Genomic DNA, 17,818 nt, shown 5'->3' with positions numbered 1-17,818 from the left:
GCAAATATGCCAGGACATGTTTATCACTGATATGCAAGATCTTTTTCTCCGTGGTTATTTCTTCTCCTCCTCCTCTGCCCTCCTCCACTTAATCCGGTACAAAAATATACCCATTTCTTTCCTCCTTAATCAGCAACTAAATCAACCTGCCCCTTATTTCAAGAAGAGCTATGATTGTGAAAAAGTACCTAGAATGTGCAGAAATGTGCAAACTAACTATGGAATTAAGAGAGAGAGAGGAAACAAGGTACTATAAAATTCGGGATGGATGGGGTGATTGGCACGCAAAGAAAAGTAAAATTAATGTGTGAATTAGAATAAGAACAAAATGTCATAAGAAATGTGATAAGAAAGGAAAAAATGTGACAGATGTAACCTTAAATCTTAAAGCAGCGGTTCTCAACCTTTCTAATGCCACGACCCCCTTAATACGGCTTCTCATGTTGTGGTGATCCCCAACCATAAGTCTAGTGCCAATTCTCCCAACAGTGCTTGAAGCTGATTGGCAGGAAGGTCAGAGATACACCCCCACTGTAAACGCCTGATTGGTCAGATTGTAAAAAATATGTTCCAAGGCGCCAGAATAGAAACTTTAGTTCCTAACACCATGGGGAAATTGTATTTTCCCATGGTCTTAGGCGACCCCTGTGAAAGGGTCATTTGACCCCCAATGGGGTCTTGACCCCCAAGGTGAGAACCAATGTCTTAATGGTTGTAACATAATGCATATGATTTTTATTTATTATGGTATTTGATTTTTTTTAGGCTGCCCTTCTCCTTAGACTCAGGGTGGCTTACAACATGTTAGCAATAGCACTTTTTAACAGAGCCGGCATATTGATCCCCATAATGTAGAATTCATTTTATTTATTTATTTATTTATTTAATTTTATTTATTTATTAGATTTGTATGCCGGCCCTCTCCGTAGACTCGGGGCAGCTCACAACAGCAATAGAACAATTCATAACAAATCTAATAATTTAAAAACATTTTAAAAACCCCATTATTAATCAGACATACATACAAAAATACCATACATAAATTGTATAGGCCCGGGGGAGATATCTACGGAGAGGGGCGGCATACAAATCTAATAAATAAATAAATAAATAAAATCTCAATTCCCCCATGCCTGGTGGCAAAGGTGGGTTTAAAGGAATTTACGGAAGGCAAGGAGGGTGGGGGCAGTTCTAATCTCCGGGGGGAGCTGGTTCCAGAGGGTTGGGGCCGCCACAGAGAAGGCTCTTCCCCTGGGACCCGCCAGACGACATTGTTTAGTCGACGGGACCCGGAGAAGGCCAACTCTGTGGGACCTAATCGGTCGCTGGGATTCATGCGGCAGAAGGCGGTCTCGGAGATATTCTGGTCCGATGCCATGAAGGGCTTTATAGGTCATAACCAACACTTTGAAATGTTACCGGAAATTGATCGGCAACCAATGCAGACTGCATTTTACCCACCTCGGAAGGACGGAAGGCTTAATGTAATAATGTAATGTATAATGTACATAAGAGTGTAAAAATGCTGGATAATAGGTAACAGCGTACATAATGAATAGGTAAATATAAAAAAAATGTTTAGGTGTAAAACAATATCCCTAATGAGGAAAATGTAGAACTGGAAAGAAAATTTCCGATGTTGGAAAGCTGCATTAGTGGGATTATATTTTATGTACATGTGTTTGTGTTGTACCTTGTTTTGTTATTAACCTGTAAAATTGCAATTAAAAGTATTTTTTTTTAAAGGAGAGCTAATCCTTGGCTGGAGGGGAAAAGAGGAACCAAATCAAAACAAATTCATGAAATATAAATTGTGGTCCATTGCAGTTTAAGATCACCACCACCAATTTGGGACCCGACACAATCCAATTTCTCTGCATGCGTTGAAATGCATAGCTTAGCTGCTTAGGAGGATGCCCTGAGTTAATTCCTGTAAATCGTTTCCCCATTTTGCAGATAGGAAAACTGAGGCACTCAAGCTAACCAGTATTTTTTTTCCCCTTTTTCTTTTTTCTTTTTTGCAGAAAATGACTATGATGCTGGCTCTGGTAACCCTCATTGCAGCCTTTGGATCGTCTTTCCAGTATGGATATAATGTTTCCGTGATCAATTCTCCAGCTCCGGTTTGTTGGGGTTATTTAATCCATTTGGGGGGGGGGATTTATTGGCGGTTTATAAATTTCAAAGAAGGTAGAGATGCCCAAATGGTAGATAGTGTGGGTTTGGTTTGGTTTGTTCCCCAGTTTGGCTTAAGAAAAAAAGAGCAGAGTTTCTCAATCTTTGCCTCTTTTAAGATGTGAGCCTGCATCTCTTAAAAAAGTGGGTGAAATTGAAAGACACAAGATTTAGAAAGTGTTTTTAATACACCCTAGTACAGTGGTACCTTTACCTATGAACACCACTACTTACGAACTTTTCTAGATAAGAACCGGGTGTTCAAGATTTTTTTGCCTCTTCTCAAGAACCATTTTCCACTTACAAACCCGAGCCTCCGAAACTGTAGCTGGAAAGACAGGGAGCCTCTGTGGGGCCTCTCTAGGAATCTCCAGGGAGGAAACAGGGCCGGAAAAGGCAGGGAGAAGCCTCCATGGGGCCTCTCTAGGAATCTCCTGGGTGGAAACAAGGCCAGAAAAGGCGGGGAGAAGCCTCTGTGGGGCCTCTCTAGGAATCTCCAGGGAGGAAACCGGGCCGGAAAAGGTGGGGAGAAGCCTCCGTGGGGCCTCTCTAGGAATCTCCAGGGAGGAAACAGGCTGGAAAAGGTGGGGAGAAGCCTCTGTGGGGCCTCTCTAGGAATCTCCTGGGTGGAAACAGGGCCTCTACCTTCCCTGTGGTTTCCCCAATCGCACACATTATTTGCTTTTACATCGATTCCTATGGGAAAAATTGCTTCTTACAAACTTTTCTACTTAAGAACCTGGTCACGGAACGAATTAAGTTCATAAGTAGAAGTACCACTGTACTGTTAACCCTAAAAATTTTGCTGGCTGAAGATGATGGCTACCCAACCCATTGGACGCTCTGCAAGCCACAAATTGGGGTGCTTGTTGATCCTCCTCTAATTGATCCTTTCTTCCATCCATTCCTCTTCCAGTTCATGCAACAATTTTACAATGAGACATACCAGGGACGATACAGTAAATATATGGACGAGAGCTTGATGACCGCCCTCTGGTCTCTGAGTGTATCCTTCTTCCCACTTGGGGGGTTCTTCGGATCGCTGATGGTGGGGCCCATGGTGAACAACTGTGGCAGGTAGGTAGAAGAGTTCCTCCTTTTTGCTTGCACAATTGACCCCCTGGGTCAGATGAGGGGCTCGTGCCAGCCTGGGAGATAGAAAACATCCACGGTGCCAGGAGAAACATCTAGGTTGGGTATCCTCCTGGGTGTGGTTTGGATGTCCAAGCAAAGAGGACCTCCTGGGATGGTCTTCTGTGTGGCATGGAAGGGTCTTGTCTGAAGAGGAAGAAGATTGAGGACCTTTAGGTTGAATGGAGGAGAGATGGGAGGGCCTTCTCTTTGGTAGCTCCAGCTCTCTAGAACCAGCTTCCCCTGGAGATCTGTACCGCCCCCACCCTTCTGGCCTTCTGGAAAGCCTTAACAAACTGGTTGTTTTTTTACTCGCTGTACACCGCCCAAAGTCTGATTGGAGTTGGGCGGCCTATAAATTTAATAAATTAATCTTCCGAAGTTCTTGAGATGTTCTCCTCCTTTCCAGGAAGGGCACCCTCCTCATCAACAACATCTTCTCCATCATCCCCGCCATCCTCATGGGGATCTCCAAGGTAGCCAAGACCTTCGAAGTGATCATCATTTGCCGCATCATCATTGGCATCTGCGCAGGTGAGACCTCGGCGCTAAGACGAAGGGCAACCTCCTCTGTCTTAGAGGCCATTTTCCATCTCCGTGGGACAGAAGTGGGGAAGTCCACCAGTCTTCAGTTTGCCAAGGTTGAGATACAGTGAGTTAGAGGTTGGGGATATGGAAGAGGAAATTGATATACAGTGTTCCCTCGATTTCCGTGGGGGTTGCGTTCCGAGACCGCCCGCGAAAGTTGAATTTCCACGAAGTAGAGATGCAGAAGTAAATACATCATTTTTGGCTATGGACAGTATCACAAGCCTTCCCTTAACACTTTAAACCCCTAAATTATCATTTCCCATTCCCTTCACAACCATTTACTCACCATTATTACTGGCACTCACCATTGAATAAGACACTTAGTGATCCTGATATTTATAAACATAATTATTTATTAACAATAATTTTTTTTTTTGTTATTCATTTGCAAAATTTATTAGTTTGGTGATGACGTATGACATCATCAGCTGGGAAAAACCATGGTATAGAAAAAAACCCACAAAGTATTTTTTAATTAATATTTTTTGAAAAACCGTGGTATAGGCTATTCGCGAAGTTCGAACCCGCGAAAATCGAGGGAACACTGTATAGGCTAAAACATACGAAGAATGGTTGCAGGAACAGGGCATGGCTATTTTAGTGAAAGGAAGGACCAGGGGAGACAGGATAGCAGCCTTCCAATATCTCAAGGGTTGCCACAAAGAACAGGGAGTCAAGCTATTCTCCAAAGCCCCTGAGGGTAGAACAAGAAGTAATGGGTGGAAACTAAACAAGGAGAGAAGAAACTTAAAACTGAGGAGAAATTTCCTGACAGTTAGAACAATTAATCCGTGGAACAGCTTGCCCCCAGAAGTTGAGAATGTTCCAATACTGCAAGTTTTCAAGAAGATGTTGGACAAGTAGTGTAGGGTTTCCTGCCTAAGCAGGGGGTTGGACTAGAAGAGCTCCAACAACTCTGTTGTTATTGTTGTTATTATTATATCAGCGAGTTGCTACTGGTTCGGTTCAGGACAGCGCACCAGTAGCAAAGGTTGCGCTCCAGCGTGTTGTGATTCCGTCTGAGGCTCCTCAGGGAACGGCTGAACCTCTGCCGGCTCCATGCTCAGAGGGGGAGGATGAGGAACAGGAGGAGGAGGAGGAGGCCCAGGCAGACGGGGAGGAGGAATATCAGGCCGAGGGAGAGGGAGAACAGCCTGAGTCCCCCGGGGTGGAATTCTCCCCAACAAGCAGCCTGGAGTCCTTAGATGAAAATGCACAAGCCATCATCTATCTCAGGCAGAGAAGAGCAGCACAACGAAGGGGACAATTAGCCAGGTATTTCCAGCCCTAAATAGGCAACAGCTGGGTTTGGGTGTGGTTCTCCCCAGAAAGGCTGAAAAGGCAGACCCACCCTTCCTGTATTGTGGAGTATTATCTTTGGGAGTCCTGGGACCTGGCTGTGATCTTTGGCGTTTCTGATTCTGGCTTGTGGCCCTGAAGGCTGAAACCTTGGGGGGAAAGACGTGGGTCTTATTCTCTACAGTGGTGTGTGTGCCAGCAAGAAGTCTGCTGTATTGTCTGGCCGTCATGACTCTGCTGTGAAGCCTCATAGCCTGTCTGTTGGGAAGAACAGGTTTTTCTCTGTGTTTGTTTTTCCAACTATAAAGTGCCTTTGCTTTTACCAGCGTGTCTGGCTGCTTTTTTCAGTTGGTGTTGAAGTCTGGGGGCACCCAGACAGAACACAGCGCAGCTTCTGTTCTCCTTTGTGTGCATGTGTCCAAGCGTGCTTTTGCTTCTGTGCAGGAAGCAAAATCCCGTGAGTGGATGTCGCATGTGTGATATTTCAGTGATTTTTTGCTTCTGTGCATGTGCGGAAGCAAAAAAAATGCCAAAATCTTTTGCACGTGTATCCCTGGTTGTGTTCACTGATACTATCCTGAATCGGTTCCTATTTTCTGTGTTAGGCCTTTCTTCCAACGTCGTCCCCATGTACCTTGGAGAGATGTCCCCCAAAAACCTTCGCGGAGCCATCGGGGTGATGCCGCAGCTGTTCATCACGGTGGGGATCCTGGCGGCTCAGATTCTCGGGATGAGAATGATCCTCGGAAGCGCCGACGGTAAGCCCGAGAGACGGGGATTGGTGTAGGCATCATTATGGGTGTTGTACAAGGACTATTGGTATAGGCCAGTTATGGTGAATTTTTTTCCCTTGGGTGCCAAAAGAGCATGCACGCGCACTATCACACATTGTGTGAGTGCCCACAACCATAATTCACCTGGGGAGGGCGAAAACAGCTTATCCTGTCTCCCAGAAGCCCTCTGGAGACTTCTGGTGACCCAGTAGGGTCATGTTTTGCCCTCCCCAGGCTCCAAAGACTTCCCTGGAGCCAGGGGAGGGTAAAAACATCCTCCTCCATCCTCCTGGAGGCTCCCCGGAAGCCAAAAACGCCCTCCCAGAGCCTCTGTGCAAGCCAAAAATCAGCTGGCCAGCACACACATACACCCTGGAGCTTGGGCAACGGCATGTGCCACCTGTGACGCCCGTGCCATAGGTTTGCCATCACTGATATAGCATTATGGGCAGTGGCGGGTTGGTACCGATATGAATAAGGATACCACACCGGTAGCAAAAGTTGAGTTGCGTGCGTAGCTTTATGTCTCCGGCAAGTGCACACGGGTGTCCAAAATATATTTTGCTTCTGTGAATGCGCAGGAAGCAAAATCTTGCGAGGGCTCATGCTCACGCGAGTTTTTGGCATTTTTTGCTTTAGCCCGGAAGCAAACAAACCCGCTGAAATCTCTCTCAGTGGCATCCCCTTGCAAGATTTCGCTTCCTGTACATGCACGGAAGCGAAATCTCACTCGGACACACACGCGCACACTGGAGATGTGAGGCTGCGCACGCAGCACACCAGGAACGACAGGAGCAGCAACTGCCTGATTGTGGGGTGTTGTGCAAGGATGGGAATTGGAGTAGGCCAGTAGTCAGCAATGTGCGGCTCTTGAGCTGCATGTGGCTCTTTCATCCCTCTGTTGTGGCCTCCTGTCAATGAAAAGTATGTGTCACAACAATTTATTATTAAGCTTTTCGACCCCCGTGAGGCCGACCTTGGATACATCCAATAAAAGGAAAAGTTTCGGAAGAAAACAGAACTTTTAATTCAACTACAGTGGTACCTCTGCTTACGAACTTAATTCGTTCCATGACCTGGTTCTTAAGTAGAAAAGTTTGTAAGAAGAAGCCATTTTTCCCATAGGAATCAATGTAAAAGCAAATAATGCATGGGATTGGGGAAACCACAGGGAGGTTGGAGACCCTGTTTCCTCCCAGGAGATTCCTACAGAGACCCCATGGAGGCTTTTCCCTCCCTTTCCCGGCCCTGTTTCCTCCCAGGAGATTCCTAGAGGGGCCCACGGAAGCTTCTCCCTGCCTTTTCCAGCCCTGTTTCCTCCCAGGAGATTCCTAAAGAGACCCCATGGAAGCTTCTCCCCACCTTTTCTGGCCCTGTTTCCTCCCAGGAGATTCCTACAGAGGCCCCACAGAGGCTTCTCCCTACCTTTTCCAGTTACAGTTTTGGAGGCTCGGGTTTGTAAGTGGAAAATGGTTCTTATCTAGAAAAGTTTAGTAGAGGCGTACTTAGGTAGAGGTACCACTGTATATATGTTAGTTTTGTGGCCGCTTAGGAAATAGTCAGGCACAGGAAGAGTTTTGTGGCTCCCGGTGTTTTCTTTTGTGTGGGAAACCAGTCCAAATGGCTCTCTTCAGTGTTCAATGATTGCCGACCTCTGGGGTAGGTGTTGTGGAGGTGTTGTGCCAGGATGGGGATTTGTGTAGGTGTTGTAGGCAGTGCTCCCTCTAATTTTTTTGAGGGGTGGGTGGAAAAGTATAGTGTCTGAGCGGCAGTCCCTTCGGGACTGGGCAGCACAGAAATAATAAATAAATAAATAAATAAATAATAAACAAACAAATAAATAAATAAAAAACCCACCCTGTTTTGCCTCAGAGAATTTCAAAATAAAATACTGTACTGTGTGTCTATAACAGTGAGCTCATAATAGGGCAACTCTATCAATATCCAAATGCCACTTAAATAGTTGAGCTAGTTTCAAACTAGATTTTGATTTTCTTTCTCTCTTCCTTACTCCCATTCTTTTTCTTTCTCTTTTCCTTCCTCTCTTTTTTCTATCTGTTTATCTCTCTTCCTCTCTCTCTCCTTCCCTCTCACTCTTTCCCTCTCGGCTTCTGGGCAGGTTTGGAAAACTCTGAGTTGATGATGATTTTTAAGTGAGCGATTGCTCACTGCTCAGCTTAGAGGGAACTATGGTTGTAGGATGTTGTGACATCTCTCCCCCTTTCCCTGCAGGGTGGCCGATCCTCATGGCTCTGACGGGAGTCCCCGCTGCATTACAGCTACTCCTCCTGCCGTTTTTCCCCGAGAGTCCCAGGTACCTGCTGATCCAGAAAGGCGATGAAGAGGGCGCAAGAGCAGGTATGTTTCCAGCTTTCTAGGAATACCGGTAGTCTTCGACTTACGACAATGATCGTACCCAGTTGCAGAGTTGAGAAATTTGTTTATAGTGCCTTTTTCAACCCGTTCAGCGGCTTTTCTTGCCAAGTTTCTTAATCACAACGGTTGTTAAATGGGTAAAAAATGGTTGTTAAGTGAATCTGGCTTCTCCGTCGTTGATTTGGCTTGTCAGAAGGTCATGAAAGGGAATCGCATGACCTCAAAATGCGGCAACCGTTATAAATAGGAACCAGTGGTCTCGATTTTGATCATGTGACACGATCACATCATGTGATGTGATCTTCGTAAAGTTGTTAAATGGGGCCTGAAATTAAGTGCCAATTGTTGGAAATGCAACAATGAGATTGGTACTTTTTTCCATATGTGGTGGTCCTGTCCCAAAATCCAATGTTTATGGAATACTACTCATAGGTAGCTACTAGAAATTACAAAGGAGGAGATTGAATTTACTCCAGAAAGTATATTATTAGGAATTTGGAACAAAAAATATTTTAAGCAAACCCTCCACCTAGTGTGAGGCATATAACAACTGCAGTTAGAATATCACTTGCCCAGATGTGGAAAAAAGAAAAGACCCCATCCGAAAATGACATCATCGATAAAATATATAGATGTGTAGAGATGGATGAAATGACTAATGCAATTAAGGGAACAAAAATAAAAAAACTAATAAGATATGGTATAAGTAGTATGAATGTATCCAAAATAGAAATAAAATGTAACAATATAAGGTGCTAGTGTATATAAAAATAAATATTCACAGTACAGATTAGATCAATAGATATAGACGAAACAAGTACTTATAAGCATAATTATTTCTTCACTGATTAGAATAAGATATATTTACACTTATTATTACCCCCCCCCTTTTTTTTGGTCTTATTTATTAAACATGCATATAAATACTTATAATTTATTTTCTGGAGTGAATACATAGCGTAATGAACGGTAAACTTTAAGGGACATGGGTTATGATCTGTAAAAGTTTATGAGATTTATTTTTTATTCTGTGAAAATCAATAAACACACTTTCTTTAAAAAAAGTTGTAAAATGGGATGGAATTCACTTAGGAGTTGTCACACTTAATGGATATTTTGGATGCAAAACTTTCAGTCATAAGTCAAGGACTGCCAGTAGTTTGGGTACTGTTTAATACATCCATCTTCACCTTCATTTAATGACCCCATAATCCCTTGCGGGATGGAGTTGATGACTCTAAAGAGTGCAATAGGATTGATATTCCTGGAGGCATCTATAATATGGCAAATGATTTAGCTTTACTAGATAAGTGGTCAAAGCAATGGAAACTGAAGTTTAATGTTTCCAAATGTAAAATAAGGCACTTGGGGAAAAGGAATCCTTGTCTTGGCAGTTCTGGGTTAGCAAAAACTTCAGAAGAGAAGAATTTTGGGGTAGTGATTTTTGACGGTCACAAAATGGGTGAACAATGCGGTCAGGTGGTAGGGAAAGCAAGTAGAATGCTTGGCTGCATAGCTAGAGATATAACAAGCAGGAAGAGGGAGATTGTGATCCCACTGTATAGAGCGCTGGTGAGACCCCATTTGGAATACTGTGTCCAGTTCTGCAGACCTCACCTACAAAAATATATTGATAAAATTGAACGGGTCCAAAGACAGGCTACAAAAATGGTGGAAAGACTTAAGCATAAAACTGATCAGGAAAGACTTCATGAACTCCATCTGTAGAGTCTGGAGGACAGAAGGGAAAGAGGGGACACGATCGAAACATTTAAATATGTTAAAGGGTTAAATAAAGTTCAGGAGGGAAGTGTTTTCAATAGGAAAGTGAACACAAGAACAAGGGGCCACAATCTGAGGTTAGCTGGGGGAAAGATCAGAAGCAACGTGAGAAAATATTATTTCACTGAAAGAGGAGTAGATGCTTGGAACAAATTTCCAGCAGACGTGGTTGGTAAATCCACAGTAACAGAATTTAAACATGCCTGGGATAAACATGTATCCATCCTAAGATAAAATTCCATAAATAGTATAAGGGCAGACTAGATGGACCATGAGGTCTTTTTCTGCCATCAATCTTCTATGTTTCTAAATGGGGCTAGTAGAGTGTTCTTTACTGGCCCACTGCCCTTCCCTGTTGCCAATATGGAGTTTTATTCAGCAGATATATTCTCATTGTGCCCAGAGAGAAAAATATCTGCCTCTTAGGTTTGAGCTCATGGCCTTCTGTTTTGTGAGGTGAGAGCGCCACCTCTAGGCTGCAGCACCGCTCAGTGCATCCCTCTTAATGTAGAAATAGCATCGGCATGTGGCTGAACTACAATTCCCATCGTGCCCTGCTCCCATCCCGGCTTCCCGCGAGATTTATTTGTCTCTCATCTTTTTTTTCCCTTCTCCCGTTCAGCTTTGAGGAAGCTGCGAGGCTCAGACGACGTGGAAGATGAGATGGACGAGATGCGTCAGGAGGACCAAGCGGAGAAAGCCGAGGGCCGGATGTCCGTCTTGACCCTCTTCACGTATCCAGGCCTTCGCTGGCAGCTCATCTCCATCATCGTCATGATGATGGGTCAGCAGCTCTCCGGGGTCAATGCGGTAAGTAAGAACCGCCCACCAATGGCACACTTTTAAGAAGTTGCGCGGGGTGGGGGTGTCCCTAGAGGTCATCAGTCTCACCCCCTCACTCATTCCTTCCCCCCATATCGAGATAATTTGTGGAGAGTTGAAAGCATTGAAATCAAAAGTCTTTCAACTTTGGACATCAATCCTTTCAACTCTACGCAAAATCTATAAACTCTGTTTGAGGGACGACAACATGGTGGTTATTAGAGAGGAGACCACTAAGAAATCTTGGAGGCCATAGAGATCAAAGATGTCAAATTCAGTTATGGGAGACATGGCCACGAGGAGACCTTGAGGCTATAGAGACCGGGAATTGTCAAATTTGGTTATTGGAATGTCAAATTTGGTTATGGGAGAGGAGGCCACGAGGAGATTTTGAGGCTATAGAGATCAGGAGTTGTCAAATTTGGTTATTGGAGGAGAGACCATGAAAAAATCTTGAGGCTGTAGAGACCGGAGGGATGTAGAATTCAGTTATTGGAGAGGAGACCACAAGGAGATCCTGAGGCTGTAGAGACTGGGGGATGTAGAATTCGGTTATTGGAGAGGAGACGACAAAGAGATCTTGGAGGCTGTAGAGACCAGGGGATATCAAATTCACTCTCTTGAACCCCCAAACCCTCTTTTCACTCTGATTTGCAGGTGTATTATTACGCCGACCGGATCTATTCGAACGCGGGAATAGAGGATAGCAACGTTCAGTTCGTCACCGTGGGAACGGGAGCTGTCAACGTCTTGATGACTATCGTTGCGGTATGAATTGTTTCGATTTGGCTTTGAGAGAGAGAGAGAGAAACGCCCCCTCCCCCCAACTACATTTATTTTTTTTACTTATTTAATTGGATTTTTATGCCGCCCCCTCTGAAGATTGGGGGCGGCTCACAACATGTATAAAAACATAGTAATACATCTAATCCAATTAATATAATTTTAAAAAAACCTAAAAATCCTAAAATAATTTAAAACATTCATAATCATTCATTCCATAAAATACACTAAAAAACACTCATTACGGGTAGTCCTCGAGTTATAACAGTTCATTTAGTGATCATTCAAAGTTATGATGGCACTGAAAAAACTTGACTCAGGACCGTTTTTCACGGTTAGCTTTGCCATGTCCGTATGATCCAAATTCAACGCTTGGTCACTGATTCGTATTCGAATATTTATGACGGGTGCAGCAACCTGGGGTCAAGTGGTCCCATTTTGCGACCTTCTGACAAGCAAAGTCCGTCCCCATAATTCACTTAAGAACCGTGCTATTGACTAAAGAACTGGAGGGATTCACTTAGCAGCTAGGTTGCTAACTTACCAATGGCCGTGATTTGCTTAACATTCGTGGCAAGAAAGGTCGTAAGACGGGGCAAACCACATTCTCAACCATGTAAAGGATTTAATATGAAAAACCGAAGCTACTGTTTAATATTCTTTATCAAATTATGTAATCAAAGGTTGAGTTTTGAGACTGTCAGTGGTTCCTGACAGTCTCAAAATGGGTGAACAGTGCAGTCAGGCAGTAGGGAAAGTGAGTACAACGCTTGGCTGCATAGCTAGAGGTATAACAAGCAGGAAGAGGGCGATTGTGATCCCGCTATATAGAGCGCTGGTGAGACCCCATTTGGAATATACTGTGTTCAGTTCTGGAGACCTCACCTACAAAAAGATATGGATAAAATTGAACGGGTCCAAAGACGGGCTACAAGAATGGTGGAAGGTCTTAAGCATAAAACTTATCAGGAAAGACTTCATGGACTCAATCTGTATAGTCTGGAGGACAGAAGGGAAAGGGCGGGGGACACGATTAAAACATTTAAATATGTGAAAAGGTTAAATAAGGTTCAGGAGGAGAGTGTTTTCAATAGGAAAGTGAACAGGAGAACAAGGGGGCACAATCTGAGGTTAGTTGGGGGGAAGATCAGAAGCAACGTGAGAAAATATTATTTGACTGAAAGAGTAGTAGATGCTTGGAACAAACTTCCAGCAGACGTGATTGGTAACTGAATTTAAACATGCCTGGGATAAACATATCCATCCTAAGACAAAATACAGTAAATAGTATAAGGGCAGACTAGATGGACCAGGAGGTCTTTTTCTGCCATCAATCTTCTGTTTTTAATCCAAGGAAGGAGGAGGCACTATGGCTTGAACTCAAGAAGCAGGAGAAATAATAAATGGCCGAGAAGTTAAGCTACAGATTATTTGGTTTAATAATTTGGTATAATAATCTGAAATTAATTGGTGGGGCTCTCAGATGACAAAAATAGATTTTTTTCAGTAGAGGCAGCAGTAGGGAAAGAATGCATAACTATAATACAGTAGCAGGTTGGTATCTTTAAAAATACAGAATAATAAGACATAGAACAAAATAAAGAAATGATAATAATTTTAGAATGGGGTGCTGTTAGATTAAAAGCGGGGTAGAAAATTTCAGTCTTGTCAACTATGATGTGAGTAACGAGAAGCAGTCAAGAGAAGGTAAAAGAGGGAGGAAGTAGGAAGTGAAGAGAGAAGAAAGAAGTGAAAGAAAGCAGAAGAGGGAGAGAAGATAGATGGAGGGATGGAAAGAAGAGGAGAGAAGGAGAAATAAAATTAAAAGAGGAGAGAAAGATGGAGGGAGGGAGTGCAAAGGACAGACTGAAGAAATGGAATGTAGCATTGGTGCAAAGCAGGATACTGGTTTATGATTGATTGGTTTAAGTGTATGTATACTGCTAAAAAATATAAAGGGAACACTCGAACACATCCTAGATCTGAATGAATGAAATATTCTCATTGAATACATTGTTCTGTACAAACTTGAATGTGCTGACAACATGTGAAATTGATTGTCAATCAAGGTTGCTTCTTAAGAGGACAGTTTGATTTCACAGAAGTTTGATTTTCTTGGAGTTATATTGTATTGTTTAAGTGTTCCTTTTATTTTTTTGAGCAGTGTATATCACTGATTTATCTCAAGGTATGTGTATATTGATGTATGGATGGAGTTTGTGGAGAAAAATAAAAATAAAATTAAAAACACCCCTTTCAAACAACAAAACAAAACCCATCCTAAAACTTTGGGCTCCAAAGCTTCCAACCAGCTGCCTTCCAACCAAACGAATAGCAAAGGGAATTAAAGTTGATTTTAGGAATTCCTATTCTTCCCAGCTGTTTAGGAAAGCAATGTGGAAAATGTTGTTTGAAGAATTTGGGGAGGGGCATGCAAAGGAAGGATGGTGGAAGGGGGGCAAGCTCTTCTTGGCATGACGGTGAGTTCTGTCGGTGTCTTATGGTCTTCGGTTTCCCAATCTAGCTTTCCCCTCTCCCTCGGCAGGTATTTATCGTAGAGGCCTTGGGTCGAAGGGTTTTGCTTTTGGCTGGTTTTGGAATCTGCTGTGCCGCCTGTGTGGTGTTAACAATAGCACTGACTCTCAAGGTATGTTTTTTTAAAAAGGCATTTTACTGGGTTTGAAGGGAAGAGAATCAGAGTGGTTCACTTTGGGGATGGGGGAAACCCCAGAATTTTAGCCCAGATTCTACCATGGCATGCTTCCTTCCTTTAATGCAGGAAAGGCGCAAAGCGATGCCGGGGGGGGGCACGTGACCTAGGGAATGTGCTTTTTTTGCAGCAATGAGTAGGGGGTTTTTGCACTAAACAATAGCACACAACACAGGGTAGGAGATATAAAGTACATATAGCAAGCCCTTAAGAGACACCATGGAAAAATATTTAACAGGGATGAAAAGAAAGGAGGAGAGAGATGGAGACAATGAGACAAACGTAAGTCTCCCGAAAGCTAAGACGAGGAAATATAATGAAGCGTATGTAGTGCTTGGCTTCACTGGGACTATGGTCGGAGACGAGGAAATACCGCTATGTTTGCTGTATCTAAAAGTGTTGGCAGCAGACAGCATGATGCCAAAGAAATTAAGGTGTCGCTTAAACACATTACACCCCAATCACGCTGATAAGCTGCTTGAGTTTTTTCAGCGAAAATGTACTGAACATTGCAAAAATTCATCCCGATGGAGAGTTGAGAGGGGGGCACAAAATGTTTACTTCTTCCTGGGGGTGGCGTTACAGAAAATAATTGAGAAACACTGCTTTAATGAGATGTGGGCTTGGAGGAAGAATTGCAGAATAAAGTAAGGTTGGTGGGACCCAGGGGAAGAGCCTTCTCTGTGGCGGCTCCGACCCTCTGGAATCAGCTCCCTCCAGAGATTAGAACTGCCCCCACCCTCCTTGCCTTTCGTAAACTCCTTAAAACCCATCTCTGTCGTCAAGCCTGGGGGAACTGAAACATCTCCCCCTGCCTATGTAGTTTTTTGTGTATGATATGACTGTATGTATGTTTTCATATATTGGGGTTTCTTGTTTTTTAGACTTTTAAAATGTATTATTGTTATTTAGATTCTAACTATTAGATTTGTCATTATATATTGTTTTTATCATTGCTGTAAGCCGCCCCGAGTCTACAGAGAGGGGCGGCATACAAATCTAATAAATAATAATAATAATAATAATAATAATAATAATAATAATAATAATAATAATAATGGGTATTGGAAGTATCTCGGAACGAACCCTCGTTTTCCAGCTAGCGAAAGGAAAGGAAGGATTAAATACTTCCAAGCCTTCCAAGATTCCCCCCTCCCCCCAAGATACCCTTACAATAAAGATACAACTAGTATTCCTGAAATACCTCTTTTTGAGAACAATAGAATCACTTGCTCAGTTGTCTCTCCATCCATCATCATCTTCAGAGCTGGAGAGGGACCTTGGAGGTCTTCTAGTCCAACCCTCTACTTAGACAGGAAACTCTACACCACTTCAGACAAAACGGTTTTCCAACCTCTTCTTTTTAAACGCTTCCAGTGTTGGAGCATTTACAACTTCTGGAGGCAAGCTGTTCCATAGATTAATTGTTATGTCAGGAAATTTCTCCTTAGTTCTAAGTTGCTTCTCTACTTCTTTAGTTTCCACCCATTGTTTCTTGATCTACCCTCACATGGTTTGGAGAATAGCTTGACTCCCTCTTCTTTTGGGGCAATCCCTGAGATAATGAAGGCTGCCATCATGTGTCCCCTGGTCCTTCTTTTCATTAAACTAGACATATCCAGTTCTTGCAGCCATTCTTCATATGTTTTAGCCTCTAGTACCCTAAAATCATCTTTGTTGCTCTTCTCTGCCTTCATTTTCTAGAGCCTCCACATCTTTTAATTATTTTTTTTAAATTATTTTTACAAATAATTTATATTTTCAATTTTCTCCCAGGCAATTTCGTGGATGCCTTTCCTCAGCATTGCCTGTGTGATCATTTACGTTATGGGACACGCCATTGGAGCAAGTGAGTAGGGAGATTTGGGGGTGTATGCTCTAAGGTGGACACACAAAATGAACCTTCTATCTAAGTTGGCTTGTCAACGTATTCACAGCCCCCAGTCAATAACTAACTATGACATGTATTGTCTCTATAACACTGATTGTACTGGATATTATAAAATAAAAGAAAGGGCCCTTGAAATTTAGTTTCTTTGAATCAACCCTCCCCCTCATGTTTCTAGTCCTGAGTGATGGCAACATTAAGAGGTGGTGGCAAAATTTAACCTTTTCTCTTAGAAAAAAAAGTCAACTATTGCAATAGTGTGCTAAACTATTGCTGTGTGCTACATATACTGCTCAAAAAAAAAAATAAAGGAAACCCTCAAAGAACACATCCTAGATCTGAATGAATGAAATATTCTCATGGAATCCTTTGTTCTGTACAAAGTTGAATGTGCACAACAGCAGGTGAAATTGATTGTCCATCAGTGTTGCTTCCTAAGTGGACAGTTTGATTTCACAGAAGTTTGATTTACTTGGAGTTATATTGTGTTGTTTAAGTGTTCCCTTTATTTTTTTGAGCAGCGTATTACTGTGCTATATATTAGTGTGTGCTAAACTATTGCTGTGTACCAAATATTGCTGTGTGCTAAATAGTGGTCTATGTCAGTGTTTCCCAACCTTGGCAACTTGAAGATACCCGGACATCAATGCTGGCTGGGGAATTCTGGGAGTTGGAGTCCAAATATCTTCAAGTTGCCAAGGTTGGGAAACACTGGTCTATGTATTATGGTATTATGTAGAACTGTGTAATATTAATGGTTACTGCTCTGTGTATAGAATGGTATATGATTGGTTGACTTGGATATGTATGTAGCTGACTGTTTACTGATTAATCTATTCTATACATTGTAAATAATATTTATACTCTATTATTTAGTCTGTGTTATTGGCTAAACAACCACCACTGCCACATATATTATGTTTTTCTATTCAGGATTCTAACATTGGTTATAAGCCCAGTGTGGAATGCTGACAATTACCACACTATAGGCATCTAAGCTTCTAGTCCTCATGAAACAACCTCCACGGAGAGGTTGCAGGCAACATCTTGGGTTTGCAAGCTGAGCCAGGCATAAGAGGTGTGTGGGCTCTGTGTGTGTGTGTTGGATTTGCTTTCCTTGGATGAAGGACGCTCATTTCCCTTCTCCTATTTCCAAATTTCTTCCCTTTTCAGGCCCAATTCCGAGCGTTATGATCATGGAAATGTTCCTTCAGTCTTCCCGCCCAGCCGCCTTCATGGTGGGAGGTTCCGTGCACTGGCTGTCGAATTTCACCGTGGGGTTGGTTTTCAGCTACATGGAGGTAAAAAAATAACGTTTTTAAACTTTTTTGTTGTTTGCAATGGAGTGGGGGATTGGCCCCACATTCTGATCAATGTGTTTAAAACCGGGGTTGAAATGCTTCCGGTTTACTCATGCCAGTCGGCGGTCAAAAAGCGTGGGGTCCTTTTCCCTCTGCACATGCCCAGAATGCTTTGCACATATGCAGA

The 17,818-nt window shown here is 42.9% G+C and overlaps 1 protein-coding gene across 8 annotated transcripts in view; it reads left to right on the top strand.

Annotated features, from left to right (window-relative positions):
• The window catches only part of LOC139171248 (solute carrier family 2, facilitated glucose transporter member 5-like), a 49,277-nt gene that overhangs the window by 29,803 nt on the left and 1,656 nt on the right, over window positions 1-17,818 (top strand). For all 8 annotated transcript variants that reach the window (XM_070759257.1, XM_070759252.1, XM_070759254.1 and 5 more), the window contains 10 exons: window positions 2,025-2,123; window positions 3,092-3,252; window positions 3,716-3,840; window positions 5,802-5,954; window positions 8,202-8,327; window positions 10,750-10,937; window positions 11,607-11,717; window positions 14,278-14,379; window positions 16,219-16,291; window positions 17,504-17,631. In XM_070759257.1, the coding sequence (XP_070615358.1) occupies window positions 2,025-2,123; window positions 3,092-3,252; window positions 3,716-3,840; window positions 5,802-5,954; window positions 8,202-8,327; window positions 10,750-10,937; window positions 11,607-11,717; window positions 14,278-14,379; window positions 16,219-16,291; window positions 17,504-17,631 (1,266 nt within the window). The remainder of the gene's footprint in view (window positions 1-2,024; window positions 2,124-3,091; window positions 3,253-3,715; window positions 3,841-5,801; window positions 5,955-8,201; window positions 8,328-10,749; window positions 10,938-11,606; window positions 11,718-14,277; window positions 14,380-16,218; window positions 16,292-17,503; window positions 17,632-17,818) is intronic.

The sequence above is a fragment of the Erythrolamprus reginae genome, chromosome 8 (assembly GCF_031021105.1).
Source record: "Erythrolamprus reginae isolate rEryReg1 chromosome 8, rEryReg1.hap1, whole genome shotgun sequence".
NCBI lineage: Eukaryota > Metazoa > Chordata > Lepidosauria > Squamata > Dipsadidae > Erythrolamprus > Erythrolamprus reginae.
This window is presented reverse-complemented; position numbering and strand designations above follow the sequence as displayed.